Source organism: Plecotus auritus (assembly GCF_963455305.1).
Source record: "Plecotus auritus genome assembly, chromosome: 6".
Taxonomy (NCBI): domain Eukaryota; kingdom Metazoa; phylum Chordata; class Mammalia; order Chiroptera; family Vespertilionidae; genus Plecotus; species Plecotus auritus.
In genome coordinates this window covers 96,034,742-96,058,709 of record NC_137773.1, presented here as the reverse complement: position 1 = coordinate 96,058,709, position 23,968 = coordinate 96,034,742, and the positions used below count along the sequence as shown (strand labels likewise).

The 23,968-nt window shown below is 45.9% G+C and overlaps 1 protein-coding gene across 1 annotated transcript in view; it reads right to left on the bottom strand.

The window, feature by feature from the left end:
* Positions 1-23,968, bottom strand: part of NWD1 (NACHT and WD repeat domain containing 1) — a 76,460-nt gene that overhangs the window by 15,324 nt on the left and 37,168 nt on the right. The window contains 6 exon segments of the mRNA XM_080673169.1: positions 4,520-4,792; positions 6,293-6,495; positions 15,083-15,205; positions 16,905-17,102; positions 22,346-22,504; positions 23,685-23,802. Of these exon segments, the coding sequence (XP_080529295.1) occupies positions 4,520-4,792; positions 6,293-6,495; positions 15,083-15,205; positions 16,905-17,102; positions 22,346-22,504; positions 23,685-23,802 (1,074 nt within the window).

Here is a 23,968-nt window from a genome sequence, read left to right as displayed (position 1 = left end):
ACTTTAAAAAAATTTTTTTATTGATTTCAGAGAGAGGAAGGGAGAAAGAGAGGGAGATAGAAACATCAATGATGAGAGAGAATCATGGATCAGCTGCCTCCTACACGCCCCCCACTGGGGATCGAGCCCACAATCTGGGCATGTGCCCCTAACCAGAATCAAACCTGGGACCCCTCAGTTGGCAGGCCAGCGCTCTATCCACTGAACCAAACTGGCTAGGGCTTAAGTAAACATTTTTTTTTTTAAATGTGTTTTTATTGATTTCAGAGAGGAAGAGAGAGGGAGGTGAGAGCTAGAAACATCAATGATGAGAGAGAATCATTGATCAGCTGCCTCCTGCATGCCCCACACTGGGGATCAAGCCTGCAACCCAGGCATGTGCCCTTGACAGGAATCGACCCCGGGACCCTTCAGTCCACAGGCCAACGCTCTATCCACTGAGCCAAACCAGCTAGGGCTAAACATGATTCTTTTATTTTTATTTATGTATTTTTAATCCTCACCCAAAGAGTGAGGATATTTTTTCCATTGATTATTTAGAGAGTGGAAGGGAGGGAGGGAAGAAGGAGAGGAGAAGGAGGAAGAAGACAGAGAGACAGAGAGAGCAGAAACATCGATGAGAGAGACACATCCATGGGTTGCCTCTCACATACACCCCAACTGGGGGTGGGGATCAAACCTGCAACTCAGGTATGTGACTCTAACTGGGAATCGAACCCACGAACCTCCAGTGCACAGGCCTATGCTCTAACCACTGAGCATACCAGCCATGGCAAAACGTTATTCTTTTAAAACTTAAAAAATTAAACAATAATACTGTATAAGATATTTTTTAAAAAGAAATATCCAGCCCTTGCTGGTTTGGCTCAGTAGATAGAGCGTCTGCCTGTGGACCGAAGGGTCCCCGGTTTGATTCCAGTCAAGGGCACATGCCTGGGTTGCGGGCTCGATCCCCAGCGGGGAGCGTGCAGGAGGCAGCTGATCAATGATTCTCTCTCATCATTGATATTTCTATCTCTCCCTCTCCCTTCCTCTTTGAAATCAATAAAAATATATTAAAAAAAAAAAAAAAAGAAATACCCAGTGCACACCATGAGCGTCTTTTCTCCTTCCCTGTATTCTTCCTTCTCCCCAGAAGGGGCTGTTATCCATTTGCATAGATAAATGTTTACACAAGCATCCTTTGTTGCACAATCCATCACAGATGTTTTGCAAGTTGCTTTTTCACTTAATGTATTTGGGGCAGTGGTTCTCAACTGAGGGGTGATTTTGCCTCCCCAGAGGAGATTGGGCAATGTCCGGAGACATTTCTGGTTGTGAAGATTGGGGAGATACTTTGTATCTAGTGGTGGAGGCCATGGATCCTGCTAAACATCCTGCCATGCACAGCACAGCCGCCCATAGCAGAGAAGGACCTGGCCCCAAATGTCAATAGTGCCGGGGAGGGTGTAGCATAGCGGTTGAGAGCATGGATCCTACAGCTAGACTTCTTGAGTTCAAATCCCATGTGTGAGCCTCTCTGTGTCTCAGTTTACCTATCTGTAACAAAGAAAATGGCAGCAGCTACATCTTGGCATTGCTTTGAGGGGTGAATGAGTTAACAAATAGAAAGTGCCTGGAATAATGCTTAGTACACAGCAAGCACTACCTGAAAATTTGTTGTAATTTCCATGAAGATAGCTCTAGCCTTGGAGTTGGCAAATCTTTCCTGTAATGGGCCAGATAGTAACTATTTTAGACTTTGTGGCCATATGGTCTCAACTTTGCCGTTATGGCACAAACACAGCCATAGACAGCATATAAACAAACTAGAGGCCTGGTGCACGAGATTTGTGCACTGGTAGGGGGGTCCCTCAGCCTGTCCTGCGCCTTCTCGCAGTCAGGGGCCCCTTGCTCCTTACCGCCCACCTGCGTTGAGCGTCTGCCCCCTGGTGATCAGTGTGTGTCCTAGCTACCGGTCGTTCTGCCATTCAGTCAATTTGCATATTATGCTTTTATTATATAGGATGGGTGTGGTGTGCCAATGGAACTTCATTATGGACACTGAAATATGGATTCCATATAATTTTTATATCACAAGGTACTTAAAAAATTTTTTCAACTACTAAAATTAGAAAAGCCATTCTTAGTTTATGGGCTACACAAAAACAGGCCATGGGCCACAGTTTCCCTACCACTGCTCAAGACTATCTGATTTTTGTTGTTGTTGCTCATCCTCACCCGAGGATATTTTTCCATTGATTTCTAGAGAGAGTAAAAGGGAAAGACAGAGAGAAATATCGATGTGAGAGAAACACATCGATTGGTTGCCTCCTGCAAGTGCCCTGACCAGGGCCTGGGCCAGGGAGAAGCCTGCAACCGAGGTATGTGCCCTTGACCAGAATCGAACCCAGGACCCTTTGGTCCACAGACCAACGCTATATCCACTGAGCCAAACTGGCTAGGGCAAGACCACCTGATTTTGTTATAGCTACATAATCTTCCATTGTATAGATATTCCTAAATTCATTTCACCACTTTTCAATAGATGAACATTTAAGATCATATCAACGTTTTCCTGTTACATAGAGTGCTGCAGGAAATACCATCTTCTAGGCTGGTTGCATTTTTTAAGTAAGGGGAGTATTTCTGAAGATCTCAGGTAACATAAAACATGCCTCGACTGCTCAGGGAGGCTAAGAGGCCATGAGGTTCAGAAGTGTGGAGCTCTGGGATGATTCTCTAGTGGCCATATTCCTCCCCTCATCAAACTCTCAGCTCCTTGGCACAGCATAGAAGACTCTCTGTGACCTGTTTCCATGACACCTCTCTTTTCCTTAAAATGCCAGGCATGTCCTACCTCTCTACCACGATATCCCTTATCCCCTCTATCTTTCCCTTTCCATCTTGGATATTCTTCTTGCTGCAAGGATGCCTCCCTCAGGGAGCCTTCCCAGATCACCTCTTCCAGAAGTATTTGTTCCTTCCCCCATCCAACACACTACCTCTACCTCTACTGAAAATTATCTGTTTCTTTTAGTGTGGCTGTCATTGGCAAGCTCATCTCCTTCCCTAAGTTGAGTTTGGTGTTGTTTTTTTGAAATTGACTTTTAGAGAGAGAGGAAGGGAGAGGGAGAGAGAGAAACATCAATGTGAGAATGAAACATCAATCGGCTGCCACCTGCACACCCCCTTCTGGGGACTGAGCCTACAACCTGGGCATGTGCCCTGGTCAGGAGTAGAACCGGCAATTTTTTGGTGCATGGGTCAATGCCCAACCAACTGAGCTACACCGACCAGGGCCTACGTTGAGTTCTTGAGAGTGCAGTTGGACTCCTGGTCCTTCTACAGCCCCTCCAGTGCCTGGTGTGATGCCCCTGTTTCTCCAAACCAAGACTCCTTATATAACTTGCTATTGGTGGCCCATGAATATCCCTTCAAGGTTCTTTTCTATTCCTGAAGGTTGCTTACTGCACTCTACAACTCTGCACCTGGGTTGGTATTTTTTGTGACTCCCCACCCCCATCCCATCATCAAACGTGGTTCCTGTATGAATGCCCTTGGGAGTGTCCAACCACTGACGGAGCTGGTGGGTAGTACCCCAGCTCCTGGATCCTCAGTGGGGACAGCTTTAAAACTCATCCTTACACTGTCTCCCACATCATCTTCAGCAGGACTGAGTGCCAACAATTGCCTGCATTGGCCATCCCCCAGGAGACACCAATAGATGTTTCCTGAACTCCACTGAATTGTGAATCTCTAGGATTAGGAAGCTAAGTGTCATTTATTAAAAGATCAATGGTGAGATGATTTCTCCCAACTTCTAGGACATCTGAGCACTTTAGAGTTGAGTGAATGTTGGCATCATCCTATATAATAAAGGTGTAATATGCAAATGGTCGTTATGCCATGAAGCTAACGACTGACCACGTAACAATCGGATCATGGATCAGCAGGAGGGTGGGCAGCGAGCTACAAGCAGGCAGCAAAGAGCTACAGGAGGGGGCAGGAGGGGCAGCGCAGCAAGCTATGAGGGGGCGGGGGGAACTACAGGAGGGTGGGGCAGCGGGCGGAGAGCTACTGGAGGGCGGCAGTGAGCTACTGGCGAGCTACTGTGCACAAATTCGTGCGCAGGGCTACTAGTCTATATATGTAAAAGCTTAAGTGACCAAACAACCCAATGACTGGTCGACCAGTCGCTATAATGCGCACTGATCACCAGGGGACAGACATTCAATGCAGGAGCTGCCCCCTGGTGGTCAGTGCGTGCGAGCACCACTCAGCTGACTGAGGGGTGCCAGACGCAGGGCTTACAGCTGGTGAGTGCTGCTGGGGCAGTGTGAGCCTTTCCTGATGGGGACTGACTGGGCACAAGCCCGCAGCAGGCACAGTGGGGCCAGGATGAATGGGAGCAGCAGGCAGGAGCGGCAGGCGACATTGGAATGCTGGTTTCGGCCTGATCCCCGCAGGCCACGCCGAGGGACCCCACCGGTGCACGAATCTGTGCACTGGGCCTCTAGTATTCAATAAAGTTGCTTACCAAAGAGATGGAGCCCTTGCTGAACCCAACAACCATGTGTCCTGGTTTCTGCACGGAGACCCCACAGGTAGGTGTTTCTTCTTTGATGCTGGACAAGTGTTGCTTCCCCTGCACTTTTCCTGTGGCTGAGCTCCACAGACTGACCACACTGCCTTCAGACACAGTCAGCAGCGTGACCTGAGAAGCCAGCACTGCCGTGCAGATCCAGGGGTCGGAGGCATCTCCCCGGATATGGAAAATCAGCTCCGCAGTTTCCAGATTCCAAGCATTGACCTAACAGAAGGATGACAATGAAGAGAAAACTCAGCAGGACACCTAGGCTGCAAGTTTTCAGAGTCAAATGCAAGACCTGTTCTTTTTCATAGTTGATGCATTTGATTTTCAACGCTCTGCTAGTTCCAAATGTAGGGGGTCGGAGACAGGTATACTGCATCGGATCCTGGAAGAGCAGAAGGCCATCTGTGGAATATGTGATGAAACCCAAATAAAGCCTGGAATTAGGTTGATAGAAATTATCAGTATTAATTTCCTAGTTTTGACAAATGTAGTTATGTAAGATGTTGATATTAGAGAAGGCTGGATCAAGGGCATGTGGGAATTCTTTATAACATTTTAAAACTTTTGCATAAATCTAAAATTGCTGCAAAATAAAAAATTTTTAATAATAGAAAAAAGCCTGGCATACCATATGCATTGACATATATGTCCATTGCAAGTAATTATTGATTAACCTATTGTACGCCATAAGCATCTGTAGACGCAAGCAGCAGACCTTCCCCACATGCCATGCGCGTCTATAAAAGAAAATGTTTTCCCTAAGTGGCAGGCCTGACCAACTTTAAAATTATTTTTTTGTGAGAATTTTCAGCTGAAAATATTCAAGAACACCTGATTTGTGAGTAATATATTTATTTTTATAATATTCATTGCAAATTGATTTTTTAAATTAAATTCAAAATATCATGGCATGTGGGTATGGATGGTTTCCATTTTGGACACATGGCAGTTAACTGGTTAAAGAAGTTTTCCTGTTTAACCTCACAAAAAAGGTATCTTTTTATCAGCAGTAACCATTTAAATAGTAAACATTTGCCCATTAATTTTACTTATAGGGTTTACGTTAAAGAAATAAGGAGAGATACAAAAATATATGCATAAGGAAAGTTATCTCAGTTATTTGAAAGCTCCACTGGACACAACCTATATGTCCAACAGTAAAGGATTAGTTAAATAAACTATAGTGGAGCCAGGTGATGGAATCCTATGAGATCACTAAGATCCTCTTTTTGAAGAATGTTTAACGGTATGAACCAATGAGAATATTATCTAATAATAGACAAACATGTAAATTGACCGTACCTCTGCTACTCCCACAGCCAATCAGGAGTGAGTATGCAAATCAACCCAACAAAGATGGCGGGTTAACTTGCATACACAGGCAGGGAGCAGCTGGAGGGGCGGGAGCCTGCTATGAGGGGGAGGGGGGGCGGCGGAGGGAGTTACAGGAGTGGTGCTCCTCTGGGAGTGGGGACTTGCAGGCTCCCAGGTGGCCGGGAGCGAAGCCAGGGGAAGGAAGACCTATTCTTGCACAAATATCGTGCAACAGGCCTCTAGTAGCTTTATAAAACTGCAAACTTTTGCTGATAACAAAGATGATTTCTAGAATCAGTTTTGAAATCAACCAACACTTCTTTAATATTTAAGCCTGCACTGGCCAGTAAAAATATAATGCAAGCCACATGTGACTAAATTTTTATTAGCCACCTTGGTTACCTTTGAGCCAGATGCTGAATACACAACCTTCTTTGCTTCATCCACATGAAGGCTCTGAGGTACAGTGGGATCTTTTGAGCCTCCATCCCAAATGGTGAATTTCTCCTGGCCAGAGAGTAAGTTCCACAAGCGCAGGGTGCGGTCCTTGGAGGCGGAGATGGCCTGCGTCCCTCTGGCAAACACTTTTACACACCTCACCTCTCCTGCAGCAGGCCAGGGTGGGGAGAAGATATTAGCTGGGAACAGTTTGACCTTCCAACTACCAAAATGCCTGTTGGCTTGGAAAGTCCCTGGTTTACCAAAGAAAAGATGGATAGGTTTGAACATACCAAGTTAGAAATAATGGAATGTGGCAAAGCTAAAGTGAGAGTGTAACAATTGGTTGGGATTAAATCAACTGCCCAGATGTTGAGTCTGTAATAAACAGAGATTATTGAACTAAATAAAAGTTCCGCATCATCCAGGGAGTGTAAGAAAAGCAAGGTAAAGTTATACACTGTATAATTTTGGAGAGATATTTTCTAAGCAAAACATGAAATTTCGAAGACATAATGGGTGAAAAAATTAACCAATTGGATTACATAAAAATGTAAAACTTCAGTAGGTAAAATGTAACTGAAAGGCATATGACAGATTGGAAGAAAATATTTGCAGTATATAACAGATAAATGGAGACTCTCCTTAATAAACAAAAAGTTCTTACAAATAAGCAAGAAAAACACAAATAACCTATTCACAAATTGGACAAGGAATATAAACAGGAAATTGACAGAAACAGTACAGTAGACAATAAACATTATGAAATGATGCTCAACCTCATAGTTACCACAAAAATGCAAGATGAAATACTAATACTATTATTATCCATTATATTGGCAAAAATTTTATAGATTGATCTCTGGAGTGCTGGCAAAGACATAAAAAAATCAGTTATTCTCCTACCTTGCTAATGGGAGTTTAAGTTGACATATATTTGTAAGAAGGTAATTTGGTGCCATTTATTAAAAGTTAAAATGTGCAATCTCTTGGTTTTGATAATATACTATAGTTATGTAAGATGTTGTCATTCAAGTGAATAAAGGGTACACAGGAGCTCTGTACTATTTTAGTTGGCAACCTTTTGTGAGTCTATAAGTATTTCAAAATAAATAGCTAAGAAAAAGAAGAATAAAGGAAAAGCGTGCATACAATTTGACTCAGAAATTCCACTTCTAGAAATGTCTTACAGAAATAAGAGTATAAAAGGACTTTAATTGTATCATTGTTTTATATGAAGATATTATGCAGGCATTAAAAATAAAAAGATATATATATAGTCAGTTGACCATGATAATCATTATTATTTTAATAGCCAATACTTACTGCTTCTATGTGCCAAGCATAGTTGTAAGTGGTTTACATGCATTAAATTCCTTTAATCCTTGTAACAAGAGTGTGAGATATGACTATTATCCTATTATACAGATGTGGAAACTGAGGCTCAGCAGAATGGAGTAACTTATCCAAAGCCACCTGGTTAATAAGTAATGGAGCCACTATTTGAGCCCAGAGCCCAAGCTCTCAATCACTACAAAATACTGTTACATTATATTATGATCAAAGCAAGTTGCAGCACAGTATATAAAATAGCATGATCTGATTTTTGACAAAAACTCAAAGTATTTGAGCCTATAGAGAGTTATGTTAGCATAATCCTGGAGAAAATTCCCTATTGGTATATGACAAACTGTGAACACTGATCACTTCCAGGAGAAGATTGAAAGGGGAGAGACTAAAGGAAGAGAGTTTTAGGTCTTTATAATTTAATCTAGAGGCCCGGTGCATGAAATTCGTGCATGGGGGGTGTGTGTCCCTCAGCCCAGCCTGCACCCTCTCCAATCTGGGATCCCTCTCACAATCCAGGACTGCTGGCTCCCAACCACTTGCCTGCCTGCCTGGCTGATTGCCCCTAACCACTTCTGCCAGCCTGATCACGCCCTAACCATTCCCCTGCCAGCCTGATTGATGCCTAACTGCTCCCCTGCCAGCCCAATTGCCCCAACTGCCCTCCCCTGCTGATCCAGTAACCTCAAACTGCCCTCCCTTGCCTGCCTGGTCACCCCCAACTGCCCTCCCCTACAGCCCTGGTCACCCCCAACTGCCCTCCCCTGCAGGCCTGGTCATCCCCAACTGCCCTCCCCTGCAGGCCTGGACACCCCTAACTGCCCTCCCCTGCTGGCCTGTTCCCCCCCAGCTGCCCTCCCCTTCGTTCCTGGCCCCACCCCAACTGCCCTTCCCTACAGGCCTGGTCCCCCCCAACTGCCCTCCCCTACAGGCCTGGTCCCCCCAACTGCCCTCCCTGGCAGTCCTGGTCACCCCCAACAGCCCTCCTCTTCCAGCCCATTCACCCCTAACTGCCCTCCCCTACAGGCCTGATTGCCCCCAACTGCCCTCCCTTGCAGGCTTGGTCCCTCCCAACTGCTCTCCCCTGCTGACCTGATTGTCCCCAACTGCCCTCCCTTGCTGGCCATCTTATGGCATCCATCTTGTGTCCACATGGGGGTGGCCATCTTTGACCACACAGGGGCAGCCATCTTTTGTGTTGGAGTGATGGTCAATTTGCATATTACTCTTTTATTAAATAGGATTCCAACAAGATAGTGGGTGATTTTTATTTGTTGCAATTTGGGTATTTTCAAGCAACATTTTTATAAATAGTAACTAGAGGCCCGGTGCACAAAATTCGTGCATGGGGGTGTGTGTCCCTCAGCCCAGCCTGCACCCTCTCCAATCTAGGACCCCTCGAGGAATGTCCAACTGCCCATTTAGGCCCGACCCCACCAGGATCAGGATTGGGCCTAAACGGGCAGTCAGACATACCTCTCACAATCCAGGACTGCTGGCTCCCAACTGCTCGCCTGCCTGCCTACCTGATTGACCCTAACTGCTTCTGCCTGCCAGCCTGATCACCCCCTAACCACTCCCCTGCCAGCCCGATTGCCCCTAACTGCCCTCCCCTGCTGGCCTGGTCACCCCTAACTGCCCTCCCTTGAAGGCCTGGTTGCCCCCAACTGCCCTCCCCTGCTGGCCTGGTCACCCCTAACTGCCTTCCCCTGCCAGCCTGGTCGTCCCCAACTGCCCTCCCCTGCAGGCCTGGTTGCCCCCAACTGCCCTCCCCTGCAGGCCTTGTCCCTCCCAACTGCCCTCCCTGCAGGCCTGGTCCTCTCCTGCAGGCCTGGTCACCCCTAACTGCCCTCCATGCAGGCCTGGTCCCCCCCAACTGCCCTCCCCTGCAGGCCTGGTCCACCCCAACTGCCCTCCCCTACAGGTTTGGTCCCCCCCAACTGCCCTCCCCTACAGGCCTGATTCCCCCCCACCCCAACTGCCCTCCTCTGTAGGCCTAGTCACCCCCAACTGCCCTCCTTTGCAGGCCTGGTCACCCCTAACTGCCCTCCCCTGCAGGCCTTGTCCCTCCCAACTGTCCTCCTCTGCCGGCCCAGTCACCCCTAACTGCCCTCCCCTGCAGGCCTGATCGCCCCCAACTGCCCTCCCTTGCTGGCCTGATTGCTCACAACTGCCCTCCCTTGCAGGCCTGGTCCCTCCAAATTGCCCTCCCCTGCTGGCCATCTTGTGTTCACATGGGGGCAGCCATCTTTGACCACATGGGGTAGCCATCTTGTATGTTGGAGTGACAATTAATTTGCATATTACTCTTTTATTAGATAGGATGCTTTACAATATATCCCCATAGATCGATACAACAAGAGGATATAACCCTGATAAACATATATTCACCCAATGCTGGAGCACCCAAATACATAAAAAAAAAAAAAAGTCCTGGAAGATATCAAGGGAGAGACAGACAAAAATGCAATCATAGTATGGGCGTTTAATATACCACTGACATCACTGGATAAATCCTCTAGACAAAAAAATCAGCAAACGAACAGCAATTCTAAATGACTCACTAGATCAGATGGACCTAATTGACATCTTCAGAGCATTTCACCCCAAAGCCACAGAATATATGTTCTTCTCAAGTGCACATGGGACATTTTCAAAAATAGACCACATATTGGGTCACAAGCAAAGTCTCCCCAAAGTCAAATAGATTGAAATCATATCAAGCATTTTCTCAGACCACAATGGCATAATATTAGAAATAAACTACAATAAAAACATTCCAAAAAATTCAAACACTTGGAAGGTGAATAGCATGCTACTAAATAATGACTGGGTTACCAAAGAGATCAAAGAAGAAATTAAAAACATCCTGGAGACTAATGACAATAAAAACACAACATTGCAAATCCTATGGGACACAATGAAAGCAGTCCTGAGAGGGAAGTTTATAGCTCTACAGGCCTACCTCAAAAAACAAGAAAAAATGGTAATAAATCATCTAACTCTACAACTCAAAGAATTAGAAAGAGAGCAACAAGAAAAGCCCACAGTGAGTAGAAGGAAGGAAATAATAAAGATCAGAGAAGAAATGAATGACTTAGAGACCAAAAAAAAAAACCACAAAAGACCAATGAAACCAAGAGCTGGTTCTTTGACAGGATAAACAAGATTGATGAACCTCCAGCCAGGCTCACCAAGAAGCAAAGAGAGAGGACCCAAATAAACAAAATCAGAAATGAAAGAGGCGAAATAACAACAGATCCCACAGAAATACATAGAATTGTTAAAAAATACTATGAACAACTCTATTCTAACAAACTAGACAACCTGGAGGAAATGGACAGATTCCTAGAAAAATACAACCTTCCAAAACTCACCCAGGAAGATTCTAAAAATCTCAATAGGCTGATAACTATAAAAGAAATTGAAGCAGTCATCAAAAAGCTTCCAGCAAACAAAAGCCCGGGGCCAGATGGCTTCACAGGGGAGTTTTACCAAACATTCAAGGAAGAACTAAAACCTATCCTCCTCAGACTATTCCAGAAAATTCAAGAGGAAGGAACACTTCCAAGCTCCTTCTATGAAGCCAACATCACCCTAATACCAAAACCAGATAAAGATAACACAATGAAAGAGAATTACAGGCCAATATCCCTCATGAATATAGATGCCAAAATCCTCAACAAAATTCTAGCAAATCGGATCCAGCAGTACATCAGAAAGATCATACACCATGACCAAGTAGGATTTATCCTGGGGATGCAAGGATGGTACAATATCCGCAAATCAATAAATGTGATACATCACATAAACAAATTGAGAGATAAAAATCACATAGTCATATCAATTGATGCAGAAAAAGCATTTGACAAAATCCAACACCCTTTCTTGATAAAAACTCTCAGCAAGGTGGGAATAGAAGGATCATACTTCAACATAATAAAAGCCATATATGACAAACGCACAACCAACATCACACTCAATGGACAAAAACTAAAACCATTTCCCCTAAGAACAGGAACAAGACAGGGATGCCCACTCTCACCACTCCTGCTCAACATAGTGCTGGAAGTACTAGCCATTGATCAGACAAGAAGAAGAAATAAAAGGCATCCAAATTGGAAAAGAAGAAGTAAAACTATCCTTATTTGCAGATGACATGATACTGTACATAGAAAACCCTAAAGACTGCAAAAAAAATTATTAGACTTAATAAATGAATTCGGCAATGTAGCAGGATACAAAATTAATGCCAAGAAATCTATGGCATTTCTATACACCAATAGTGAACTTACAGAAAGAGAGACTAAAAAAGCAATCCCATTTACCATCGCACCAAAAAAATTAAGATACCTAGGAATAAACTTAACTAAGGAGGTAAAAGACCTATATGTGGAAAACTACAGGACACTGAAAAAAGAGATAGAGGAAGACATAAAGAGATGGAAGAACATACCGTGTTCATGGATTGGTAGAATCAACATCATCAAAATGTCCATACTACCCAAAGCAATCTATAAATTCAATGCACTTCCCATTAAAATACCAACAGCATATTTCACAGACCTAGAAAGAACTCTCCAAAAATTCATCTGGAATTTAAAAAAAAAAAAGACCCCGAATAGCTGCAGCAATCCTGAGAAAGAAGAACAAAGTAGGTGGGATCTCAATACCAGATACCAAGCTGTATTACAAAGCCACTGTTCTCAAAACAGCCTGGTACTGGCACAAGAACAGACATCTAGACCAATGGAATAGAATAGAGAACACAGAAATTGACCCAAACCACTATGCTCAATTAATATTTGACAAAGGAGGCATGAACATACAATGGAGTCGAGACAGTCTCTTCAATAAATGGTGTTGGGAAAATTGGACAGATACATGCAAAAAAAATGAAACTAGACCACCAACTTACACCATACACAAAAATAAACTCAAAATGGGTACATTTTGACTTAAACATAAGAAGGGAAACCATAAAAATACTAGAGGAATCTGCAGGCAGCAAAATCTCAGACATATGCCGAAGCAATTTCTTCACCGATACTGCTCCTAGGGCAATGGAACCTAAAGATAAAATAAACAAATGGGACTACATAAAAATAAACAGCAAAAGAAACCATCAACAAAACAACAAGAAAGCCCACTGCATGGGAGAACATATTTGCCAATGTCATCACAGATAAGGGTTTAATCTCCAACATTTACAGGGAACTCATACAACTTAACAAAAGGAAGATAAACAATCCAATCAAAAAGTGGGCAAAGGACCTAAATAGACACTTTCCAAAGGAGGACAGAAGGAAGACCAAGAGACATATGAAAACATGCTCAAAGTCACTAATTATCCGAGAGATGCAAATCAAAACAACAATGCGGTACCATCTCACACCTGTCACAATGGCTATCACCAACAAATCAACAAACGACAAGTGTTGGCGAGGATGCAGAGAAAAAGGAACTCTTTTGCACTGCTGGTGGGAATGCAGACTGGTGCAGCCATTGTGGAGAACAGTATGGAGTTTCCTCAAAAAACTAAAAATGGAACTCCCATTTGAGCCAGTGATCCCACTTCTAGGAATATATCCCAAGAAACTAGAAACACGAATCAGAAAGGACATACGCACCCCTATGTTCATAGCAGCACAATTTACCATAGCTAAGATTTGGAAACAGCCTAAATGCCCATCAGCAGATGAGTGGATGAAAAAACTGTGGTACATCTACACAATGGAATACTACACTGTAGTAAAAAAGGAGTTCTTACCATTTGCAACAACATGGATGGAGCTCAAGAGCATTATGCTAAGTGAAATAAGCCAGGCAGAGAAAGATAAATATCACATGATCTCACTCATTTATGGAATATAATGAACAACATAAACTGATTAACAAAAACAGATCCAGAGACAGAGAAACATCTATCAGAACATCAAACCTTAAGGAAGGTAGGGGAGGGTGGGGGTAAGGGGGAGAGATCAACCAAAGGACTTAATATGCATGCATGTAAGCCTAATCAATGGACACAGACAACAGGGGGGTAAGGGCATGAATGGGGGGGGTGGGGGTAATGGGGGAATAAGGACACATATGTAATACCTTAATCAATAAAGAAATTTTAGAAAAACAATATATCCCCATAGATAACACTATATTACTGTTAACATGAGAGATATACACGTATACATGATATGGAAAAAGGTAAAATATATGATGTTAACTGAAAAAACAAACAAACATGGTTGCAAAAGCTTATATGACTATGCCACATAATGACGTGTTGGTCAACAACTGCATATATGATGGTGATCCCATAAGATTACAATGGAGCTGAAAAATCCCTATGGCCTCGTGACATTGTAGCCGTTGTAGTGCAATGCCTCACTCATGTGTTTGTGATGCTGCTGGTCTAAACAAACCTACTGTGCTGCCAGTTGTATACTATGATGCTCCCACAAGGATGAAATTGCCTAACAACGCATGTCTCAGAACAGATTCTTTTTGTTAAGCGGGATATGACTCTATAAAACCAAACACCCCTTGAGGAAGGGAATCAAACCTGCAGCCTTGTGGTGTACAGGACGATGCTTCAACCAACGGAGCCCGGGCAGGGTACCCCTTTAACTTGTACATCTAAAGTGTGTGCCTTACCCCTGTCACCCTAGTCGTAGCCCTGGTCTGTCTCTCTTCAGCCTCTAGAACAGGGCCTGGTGTAAGTAGACAGTCAATGATTGATCAAATGAACAAACTATAAGCGGTGATGGGACTCGGCAGAAATGAAAACTTGACAGTGCCAGACAAATTGCATAGATGTCCACAGCGCTTTACCCGCCCTGGTCTATCCCTTCTGCAGCGTGGCCCTACTCCTCCCATCAAGAGATAAAGTCTATTTCCCTGCTCATTGATTTTGGACTGTCCTTGTGACTTCCTTTCACCAACAGAATGGACAGGGTGCCAGTTCCAAGGACAGTGCCGGGCCTTAAGAGACCTTGTGCTTGCCCTTCAGAGACCCTGCCTGCGCCCCGGCTCGCCTGCTGGAGGATGAGAGACCGCGTGGAGCACCGTTGAGTTGTCTCAGCTGGGAACATCCTGGACCAATCAGCTCCCAGATGCCTCACTAACTGATCACAGGTGCATGAGCAAGCCTGGCTCAGACCAGAAGAGCTGCCCAGCTCGGTCCAGCCTGACTTGTCAATTCACAGAAGGTGAGCTAAATAAACAGCTATTATTTGAAGCTACTATGTTTTGGGGTGTTTTGTTGTGTGGTACCAACTAGAAGATGCAGGATCAAAGCCAAGGTTTTGATACAGAGAAGTGAGTTTGTAGTGAAGGGGATCTGGGGACTGACTGATGGATGTGGGACACCAGGAAGAAGGTGATCCTGAGCCACCTCCCGAGCCTCACCTGTGTGTCCAGTTAGGATGTGGATCACCTGATGCTCTTCCATGTCCCACACAGCCACGATGCCATCCTGAGTGCCAACCACCAGCAGCTTCTCTTCCAGGCTCCACGCCATAGCAGTGATGCCTACAGCCCACGGAAGACAACAGTGAGGACCTCAGTTCCCATGTACAAGTCCTCAGCCATGAGGTCCTCTATTGGGTCCCCACTTCACAGATAGGGAAACTGAGGCATGGACAGATTCAGTCCCTGTCCAGAGCCACACACCTAGGAAGTAGCAGAGCCAGGACTTCGAAGCCAGAGCTGCCAGACACCAGATTCAGATCTCGGCTGTAATGTTTATGTTGCTCTTAGGGACTAAACCATAACTTGGTCATAAGTGTGTCTCTAGTTCAGCGATTCCCACCTAGGGGCGATTCTGCTCCCTAGGGAACACTGGGCTGTAATGTGAGAGAAAAATGAACTATTTTATTTAATTTAAGCCGCTATTATTTTGGCCTTTGTTACAACATTTCAAATGTATTCTAACAAATACACAGTGTTTTCCATTAAACCAGATTCAGTCTCAGAATCCTTCTCAATACAGCATTATAGTGGCTGTTCCTAAACCAACTGTTCCATTAATTGTATTTAATGTTGCTTAGAATTTCTATTTTGGAAGCATTATGCCTTGGGAGTATAGCTTTCCCTATAAGGCAATGTGGCATAGAAATGTTCTGAGTTGCAATAACTGACATTTGAACCACAAGCTAATTGTATTCAGTGGCCTCCTGACTAATGCAAGGGATTGTGGGTGAGCAGAAAAAGGAATGGATGAATGGCAATGGGCTGGTAGATGGATGTTTGGATGTATGGATGTATGTGTGGATGGATGGATGGATGACTGGTTAGATGAGTAGGTGAGTGAATAGATAGGTATTAAATGGGTAGACAGATGAGTCAATTGATAGATGGGTAGGCAAACTGGTGAATGGCTGAGCGTATGGATGGGTGGAGGGTAAGTGAGTGAATGGAAGATGGCCAGATGCGGGAAATAGAAAGATAAGTGGTATGGATAGAGGTATGGAAGGAAGGTAACTAATGGAAGTATGGATGGTGGTGGGTGGATGGATGGAAGAGAGGAAGAAATGTAGAAAGGGGGGTGGATGGATGGATGGATGGATAATTGATGGAAGGATGGATAAGACAGACAGATGAATAGATGGATGGAAGGAAGGGGGCAAGAAGGAAAGGAAGAAGGGAGAAAGAAAGAAGGAAGGAAAGAAGGAAGAAGGAAGGAAGGAAGGAAGGAAGGAAGGAAGGAAGGAAGGAAGGAAGGAAGGAAGGAAGGAGGGAGGGAGGGAGGGAGGGAAGGAAGGAAGAACGCATGGACAAATGGATGACAAATGAAGAGACAATGAAATTCTCTTGACCCACTGACATTCTGGTGCCCCAGGGAATCTACAAGTTCCATCAGCATCTCAGGGGCCAGTCAGGCACCAGCCCTTAGCTTCCAGACTTACTAGCATCAGCCTGCAAATTGCAGAAACTCTCTGTAGGATGGGCACTAAATTCTTAGAGACTAGAGCCCTGAGGCAGTTGGCACCCCCTCACTCTGGGCTCATTAGCAGTCTTCACACTAGTAATCTACAGTCCCTGTGGGCCAGAGAGAGCGAGTCAGCATGAGACAGCGAGGGCAGCCTTGTGGGCACCCTCGGGGCCTCCAGACTGGCAGAGGGGAGCCCCAGAGAGTAGCCTGAAACAACTATCCTCCACAGTTCCAGTGCACGCGGGGGGCGGGGGGAGGGGCGGCTGGTAGGACTTTTGCTACGTGGGGAAGACCCACCTTTGTGACAGCCAGTGAGGGTCGCCCGGAGGGGTCCTCCTGGGGGCTGGAGGAATCCCCCGAGAGGCACCAGCACAGGGTGTGGGCACTCCCGGAACCAGCGCTGGGCCTGTTGGCACAGCTCTCCCACCAGTGCCGGATGCGAGGTAGCGAAGAAATGGAGCCTGGCCAGGATTTCTGTGTATAGGATGCTCCTCTCTGCAACAGAGGGGACTCCAGTTAAAGGGAGGGGCTCTGCTTTTCCGGGTCAAGCACGCCCCCTCTTGCCCATCATCCTCTCCTGCCTCTTATCCAGGTACATTTGCCCCTACTTCAAGTGCGCAAGGTGGTTTCCAGCCTTTGAGCCTCTGCCTGGAATGTTTTCTTCCCCTCCCCTTTCTCATGCCAATCATCTCATTCTCATCTCAGCTCAAAGGTTACTTCTGAAAAAAAGCATTCTCCAGTCCAACCCTCCAGTCCGCACAGTCCCCACGCTCAGGCCTTATCGCAGTTGCAATCTGGCATTTCTTTGTGTGTTTATTCAGGGCCCAGCCACCCCACTACCCTAGACCTGGTGTTTCCTGGAAACAGGAATAATGTTTGTCTCGTTCATTGCTGTGTCCTTACTGCCTAGAACCTTATAGACACCCAGCAAGTCTTGGTTAGAGAAATACCGATCATTTCCCCAGCACTTCACAGTTACATGGTGTATTAGTTTCTTGTGGCTGCTGTAACAAATGGCCGCAAACTGGATGGCTTAAAACAACAGAACTTTATTCTCTCCCAGTTCTGGAGATGAGAAGTCCACAATCAAGGTGTCGGCAGGGCTATGCTCCCTCGGAAGGCTCTAGGATAGGATACTTCCTTGTCTCTTCCAGCTTCTTGGAGCTCCAGGTGTCCTTGGCTTGTGGCTACATCACCCAGATCTCTGCCTTCATCTTCACACAGCCTTCTCCTCTGTGTGTCTCCATGTTTTCTCCTTTCCTATCTCAAATTTCTCTCTGCTTCCCTTTTATAAGGATACTTGTGACTTCATTGAGGGTCCACCTAGATAATCTGGCATGAACTCTTCATCTCATGATCCTTGACTTAATCATGTCTTTTGTCATATAAGGTGATTATCACAGGTTCCAGGCATTAGGAAGTGAATATATATTTTGGGTGAGGGGTTGGCAGTTTTTTCTGCCTACCACACAGAGGCATCATCAGTATTATCCCAAGTTTATAAAGGGGAAAATTGGGGCACAGAGAGGTTAATCAATTTGCATAAGGCCACACAGCCAGTCAGAGGCAGGAATCTGACCCAAAGAGTTTGATTCCAGTGCTAAGTAAAGACTAGGGACACTGAAGGCAGACAGTTTAATTTGTCCCTGTCGTTGGGTCCTGGGGCAGTAATGGCATTGTCCTGTGCCTTGGTTTGCTGGTGGGTGAAATGGGGCAGAGCCAGGACCCAGGGCAAGTGCCTCACTCGTCATGGATGCAGAATTTAATGTGGTGCCTATAAGCTCAACCATTAAGATAAATATAATTTTAATGTCATATTTAAAAAAAATAAAAATGAATGTACCTAAAACCCATTGTAAGAAACATGCCTCTGATTCATCTTCATAGAAAAGAAACAGCATATGGCCAGGCAGTTACTGAATTTCCCCAGAGCAAACAGGATGTGAGGGGATGGGGAGAGGGTATGGATGGGGAGAGTGTATGAGAGCTGTGCACGTGGCTGAGAGCACATTTTCCAGGAAGATTCTCCTAAACCAAAGGTTGAGAACCACTGCCCTAAACAAAGGGAGGTGGAGTCAGCTAGAAAGCCAGCCCATTTTTTTTAAATGGCCCAATGGGAGACAGCAAGACCTAGGCAACTATTAGGAAACAGGTGACCAAATAGTACTCAGCCAATGAGGAACTGGAGGAGGGACTACATAGGCTATGATCCCCGCCCCAGGTGTGTTCCTGCACAATGGGTGCCTGCTCTCCAGAGTGGTATTAAAAGTCTCCTTTTTGCCATGCTTCTGTTTCCCAGTCTGTCATTGGAAATTCGGACAGGTGAGCCATTTCTCACACCATGATGAACAGAATATAGTCTTTTAAATAAAAACAGGGTAATAAATGGCAACGTGCCAGGTCACCTTGGAGCCCAAGGCAGCAGAAGTCAGTAATATCCACCCATTGTTAGGAGCTGAAAGTTTTGGAATGTGCAGAGATCAGATGGTTGGCCAGCTGGGTCCTCTGGTGGCAACATTTGTTTCTACACCTCCTTGTGCTGGGGGAGCCACAGGTTGTCAATCAAGGATGCTGCAAAGAACATGCTGTATTTTGGGGCTTTTAATTCTTCCCTTCAACCAGGCAGTTGTGCGCAAGGCTGTTTTCCTGGGCAAACACTCCCTGTGAGGTTTACAACTCCTGGTGAGCATGACTGTGCGAGAAATGCATAACTAATGGTGGACAGCAGCGCCTCAACTTGGGTGGGACCCTAGACACTTTATTCACAGACTAGAGGCCTGATGCACGAAACTCATGCAAGAACGGGCCTTCCTTCCCCTGGCTGCTGGCACCGCTTTTGCTCCAGTCCCGGAGCTGCCTTTCCACCTTCCCACGCTGCCCAGAGGCCCGGATCGGCTGGGGCGGTGTGGAATGCCTGTGTCGTCGCCATGGTGGTGACGCAAGTGTCCTGCCCCTGGCCATTTGGCGCCTGTGTATGCAAATTAACCTACCATCTTTGTTGGGTTAATTTGCATATTCACTTCTGATTGGCTGGTGGGTGTCGCGAAGGTACAATTTGCATCTTTGTCTTTTATTAATGTAGATGATGGAAGGCGAGGCTCACTCATTACAGAAATGGCTCGTCCAAGGCTCTTTACAATATTGATGCTGTTGTGTGACAGTGAAAAGACCCTCGATGGCACCATGGGGACAGGCTGTGCATGAACTGACTCACCTACCCTTCCAGGCACCCCTAGGTAGGAGGGTCAATCATCATTCCATTTTGGTAGAGCCCTGGTTGAGAATGGAAAACTGAGGATTGCAAGGCAGGGGTGGAGTGGGGTGGGGAGGATAAGGGGCTTGCGAGGTCACACTACCAGTAAGTGGGAGAGCCCTGATTTAAATCAACACAGTGGGGCTCAAAATGCATGCTTGGCCAGTACTGGTCTATGCGTGGGGCGGGGGCAGATTTAGCAGGGAGCAAGTGGATGACACCCCTCCACTCACGGAGCTCAAGCTGGTGGGGCAGACACATAATGTAAAAGAAAACCAGCAGAAATAATAAATAAGAGCTAAGACAGATGGAAGCAGGGTGCAGTGATGGAAACAGCAAGGGCTGGGGCGGGGGCGGGCAGAGGGTGTTCAGCTTCAGTGATGGCTGGACAGGCTGCTGGGAGGAGCAGTGTTTGGCTGAGCTCTGAGGGAACCATGGGAGGGATATAGAGATTCAGCACCTTTATAAAATCCTCTAATCAAAACCTGGTGGGAATCATGTGATAAAGGCCACCCAGGCCACATCACACTCGTCAGAATGCTTTTAAAAATCAGAATATTACAAGTATTGGTGAGGATGTGGAGAAATTGGAACCCTTGTACACTGGTGGTGGGATTGCAAAATGGTGCAGCTGCTATGGAAAACGGCATGGAAGTTCCTCAAAAAGTTAAACATAGAATTACTATATGACTTAGAAATGCCACTTCTGAGTATACACCAAAAGAATTGAAAGCAGTCTTGCCTGGCCGGTGTGGCTCAGTGGTTGAACGTCGACCTATGAACCAGGAGGTCACAGTTCGATTTCCCAGCCAGCCAGGCACATGCCCAGGTTGTGGGCTCAATCCCCAGTGTGTGGCGTGCAGGAGGCAGCCAACCAATGATTCTCTCTCATCATTGATGTTTCTATCTCTTTCTCCCTCTCCCTTCTTCTCTGATATCTATAAAAAATTTTTTTAAAAAGAAAGCAGTCTTGAAAATATATTTGTACGTCCATGTTCACAGCAATATTATGCACAACACGAGTATCCATCAATGGGTGAACAGATAAACAAAGTGTGGTCCATCCATATAGTGGAATATTATTCAACATTTAAACGGAAGGAAATTCTGACACATACGATGACATGGATGAAACTAGAGGACATTATGCTGAGTGAAAGAAGCCAGTCACAAAAGGGCAAATACTGTGTGATTCCAGCTACATGAGGTCCCTAGAGTAGTCAGATTCCTAGAGACAGAAAGTAGAATGGCCAGTGCCAGGGGCTGGAGAAGGGGGATGGGGAGTTAGTGTTTAATGGGGACAAAGTTTCAGTTTAGGAAGATGGAAAGTTCTAGAGATGGATGGTGGTGATGGCTACGGAACAATATGATTGACTTAATGCCACTGAACTGTACGCTTAAAAATGATTCAGTGGGCCCTGGCCAGTTTTCTCAGTGGTTAGAGCATTAGCCTGCAGACTGAAGGGTTGCAAGCTCAATCCCCGCCCTGGTCAGGGTGCATGTGGGAGGCAACCACTCGATGTGTCTCTCTCACATTGACATTTTTCTCTCTGTGTCTCTCCACCTCCCTTCCACTCTATATAAAAAAAAAAAAAAATCAAGAGAAAAGAATATCTTCCAGTAAGGATTTTTAAAAAAGTTACAATGGTAAGTTTTGTGTTTACAACAAAAGGCAAACAAACAAATGCCATGCTGGACGGAGCATCAGCTGAGGACGCAGAGATTCTCCCGTCCCTAGGGCAGCCCCATGACTTGCCCTGAGAGCTGAGAAGGACTTTTCAGATCAATGTTTGCAATTGATGGGATGACAGGAAACACTGACTTTGAACCACAATGAAGCAAAAATGTTATTCCTCAGAACAAGGATTCCCTCCTCTTTCTCATTAGTAGACCCGAGTTACCAAAAAGTCATGCTCAATTGTTACAATTATGTTTTACATTTTATCAATGAAAAAAAAAATCTGTTGGGCCGGGCTGGCATGGCTCAGTGGTTGAGTGTCAACCTCTGAACCAGGAAGTCAGGGTTCAATTCCCGGTCAGGGCACATGCCCGGATTGCAGGCTCCATCCCCAGTGTGGGGCGTGCAGGAGGCAGCCGATCGATGGTTCTTTCTCATCATTGATGTTTCTCTCTCTCTCTCCCTCTCAGAAATCAACTATATATATTTAAATCTGTGGGAATGTGTTTTCTCTCTTGTTATATTAAGTGTTGACCTTCTTTCCTTGATTTTACCTGAACTATCACCTATCTGATCCTTTCTAGAAATGGTGCTGGGCTGGGGCGAGGGGTAGACACTGCTTTGGTAGTTTTCACTCCAAAACTCTCCCAGGTCCAAGTTAAAGTTCTAGAAGCTGGACTAGGAGAAAGCCCAAGGTGTAGACAGGAAAGGTATGCTGGGTAGTAAAAATCCAGCAGGTGGCTCAGTGAGGAGTGGGCTTCTAGTGGTCATTACAGAGTGGACCCCCGCCAGGCCCGCCCGACTCACCCAGGCCCCGGAGCTCCATGGCCGGGCGGCATAGCTGGAGGGCTTCTCGGACCAGGCCCACCTCGGGGCAGTCCACATGAGGGGCACACAGGTCAAAATCATCCAACAGGCTCTCAATGCCCCCGGAGACACCTCGGCAGGAAATCCAGCTCATGCTGCCTGTGGGGAGAAGGGCTGTGAGGAGCACATACCTCCCCCCGGTTCATCCTGGGAGGAGGGCTCCCAGGGCTTCTCACTCTTGCACTGCGACCCAGGGCCGGTGGTTCTCTGCGGCAGGCAGTCCTGTACTCTGCAGGTGTGGAGCGGGATCCCTGCTCTCCACCCGCCAGAGGCCAGTAGCATCCCCCCGAGTCATGATGATCAAAAACATAAACATTGGCAAGTGTTCCCCGGGGGGCCGAATCACCCCTGGTTGAGAATCACAGGAATGAATGAGTGATAGATAGATAGAGAGATACATACATACACAGATACATAGATACACAGATATACATATACATACATAGATACATAGGATAGACAGAAAGATGGATGAATAGATAGATGACAGATGGAAAGACATAAAGATGACATAGATGATATAGAAATGACAGACAATTATAGATGGTAATGAGAGATAGAGATAATCCTATATAATAAAAGGCTAATATGCAAATTGACTGAGCGGCAGAATGGCTATGACACGCACTGACCACCAGGGGGCAGATGCTCAACACAGGAGTTGCCTCCAGGTGGTCAGTACGCTCCCACAGGGGGAGCACCACTCAGCCCGATGCTGGGCTCATGGCTGGCGAGCACAGTGGCGGTGGCGGGAGCCTCTCTCGAGAGGGCGCAGGCCGGACTGAGGGACCCCCCTCCAGTGCACAAATGTCGTGCACCAGGCCTCTAGTAGATAATAAATAGACAAAAAGAAAGATGGATGGATAGATAATAGATGGATAGATAGATAGAAAGATGATAGAAAGACATAAATGAGAGATAGAGATAGAAATGATGGATAGATATGACAGGTCGATATGATTGAGGAATAGACATGATAGAAAGATGGTAGGTAAACAGATAGAGACAATTGCTATATTGATAGAAAGGGTTGCTCTCATTCTAAGGCTGAATTTCTCGCCCTCTGCACTATCAACCAGCACTCAATGCCAATAGCACCCCCTCCCCGAGTCTTGACATCCAAAATATCTCCAGACATTGCCAAGTGTCCTCTGAAAAGGGGACACCAGGTGAGATCCAGTGCCTAAGAGAAGCCAAGGACATTGACTTTTGCCCTTCACTCTTTCCAGGCTCTTGAAAGGGGTAGCACAATGGAGGGTCGGGACTGCCCAGGGCTTACCCAGTACCTCCTGCTTCAGCTCCTCAAGGCGGCCCGAGTGGAGCAGGTGATAGGGCAACTCCTTCAGCTTCCGCAGGTTTGCAACAGTATCCGAGAACCACAAAGGCTGGGGGGCCACCTGCAGAGGAGGAGGGGATGGCAGGCCAGGCTGGGCACTATGTGGTGTGGGGGGAACAGGGACACAATTCCAGACAGAGATGCCCTAGACCCACCACAAATTGGGCTGGGGCAGAGGGAGGATGTGGGGTTCCGGGAAGCCAAGGAGCATTAGAGCAGAGCCTGAG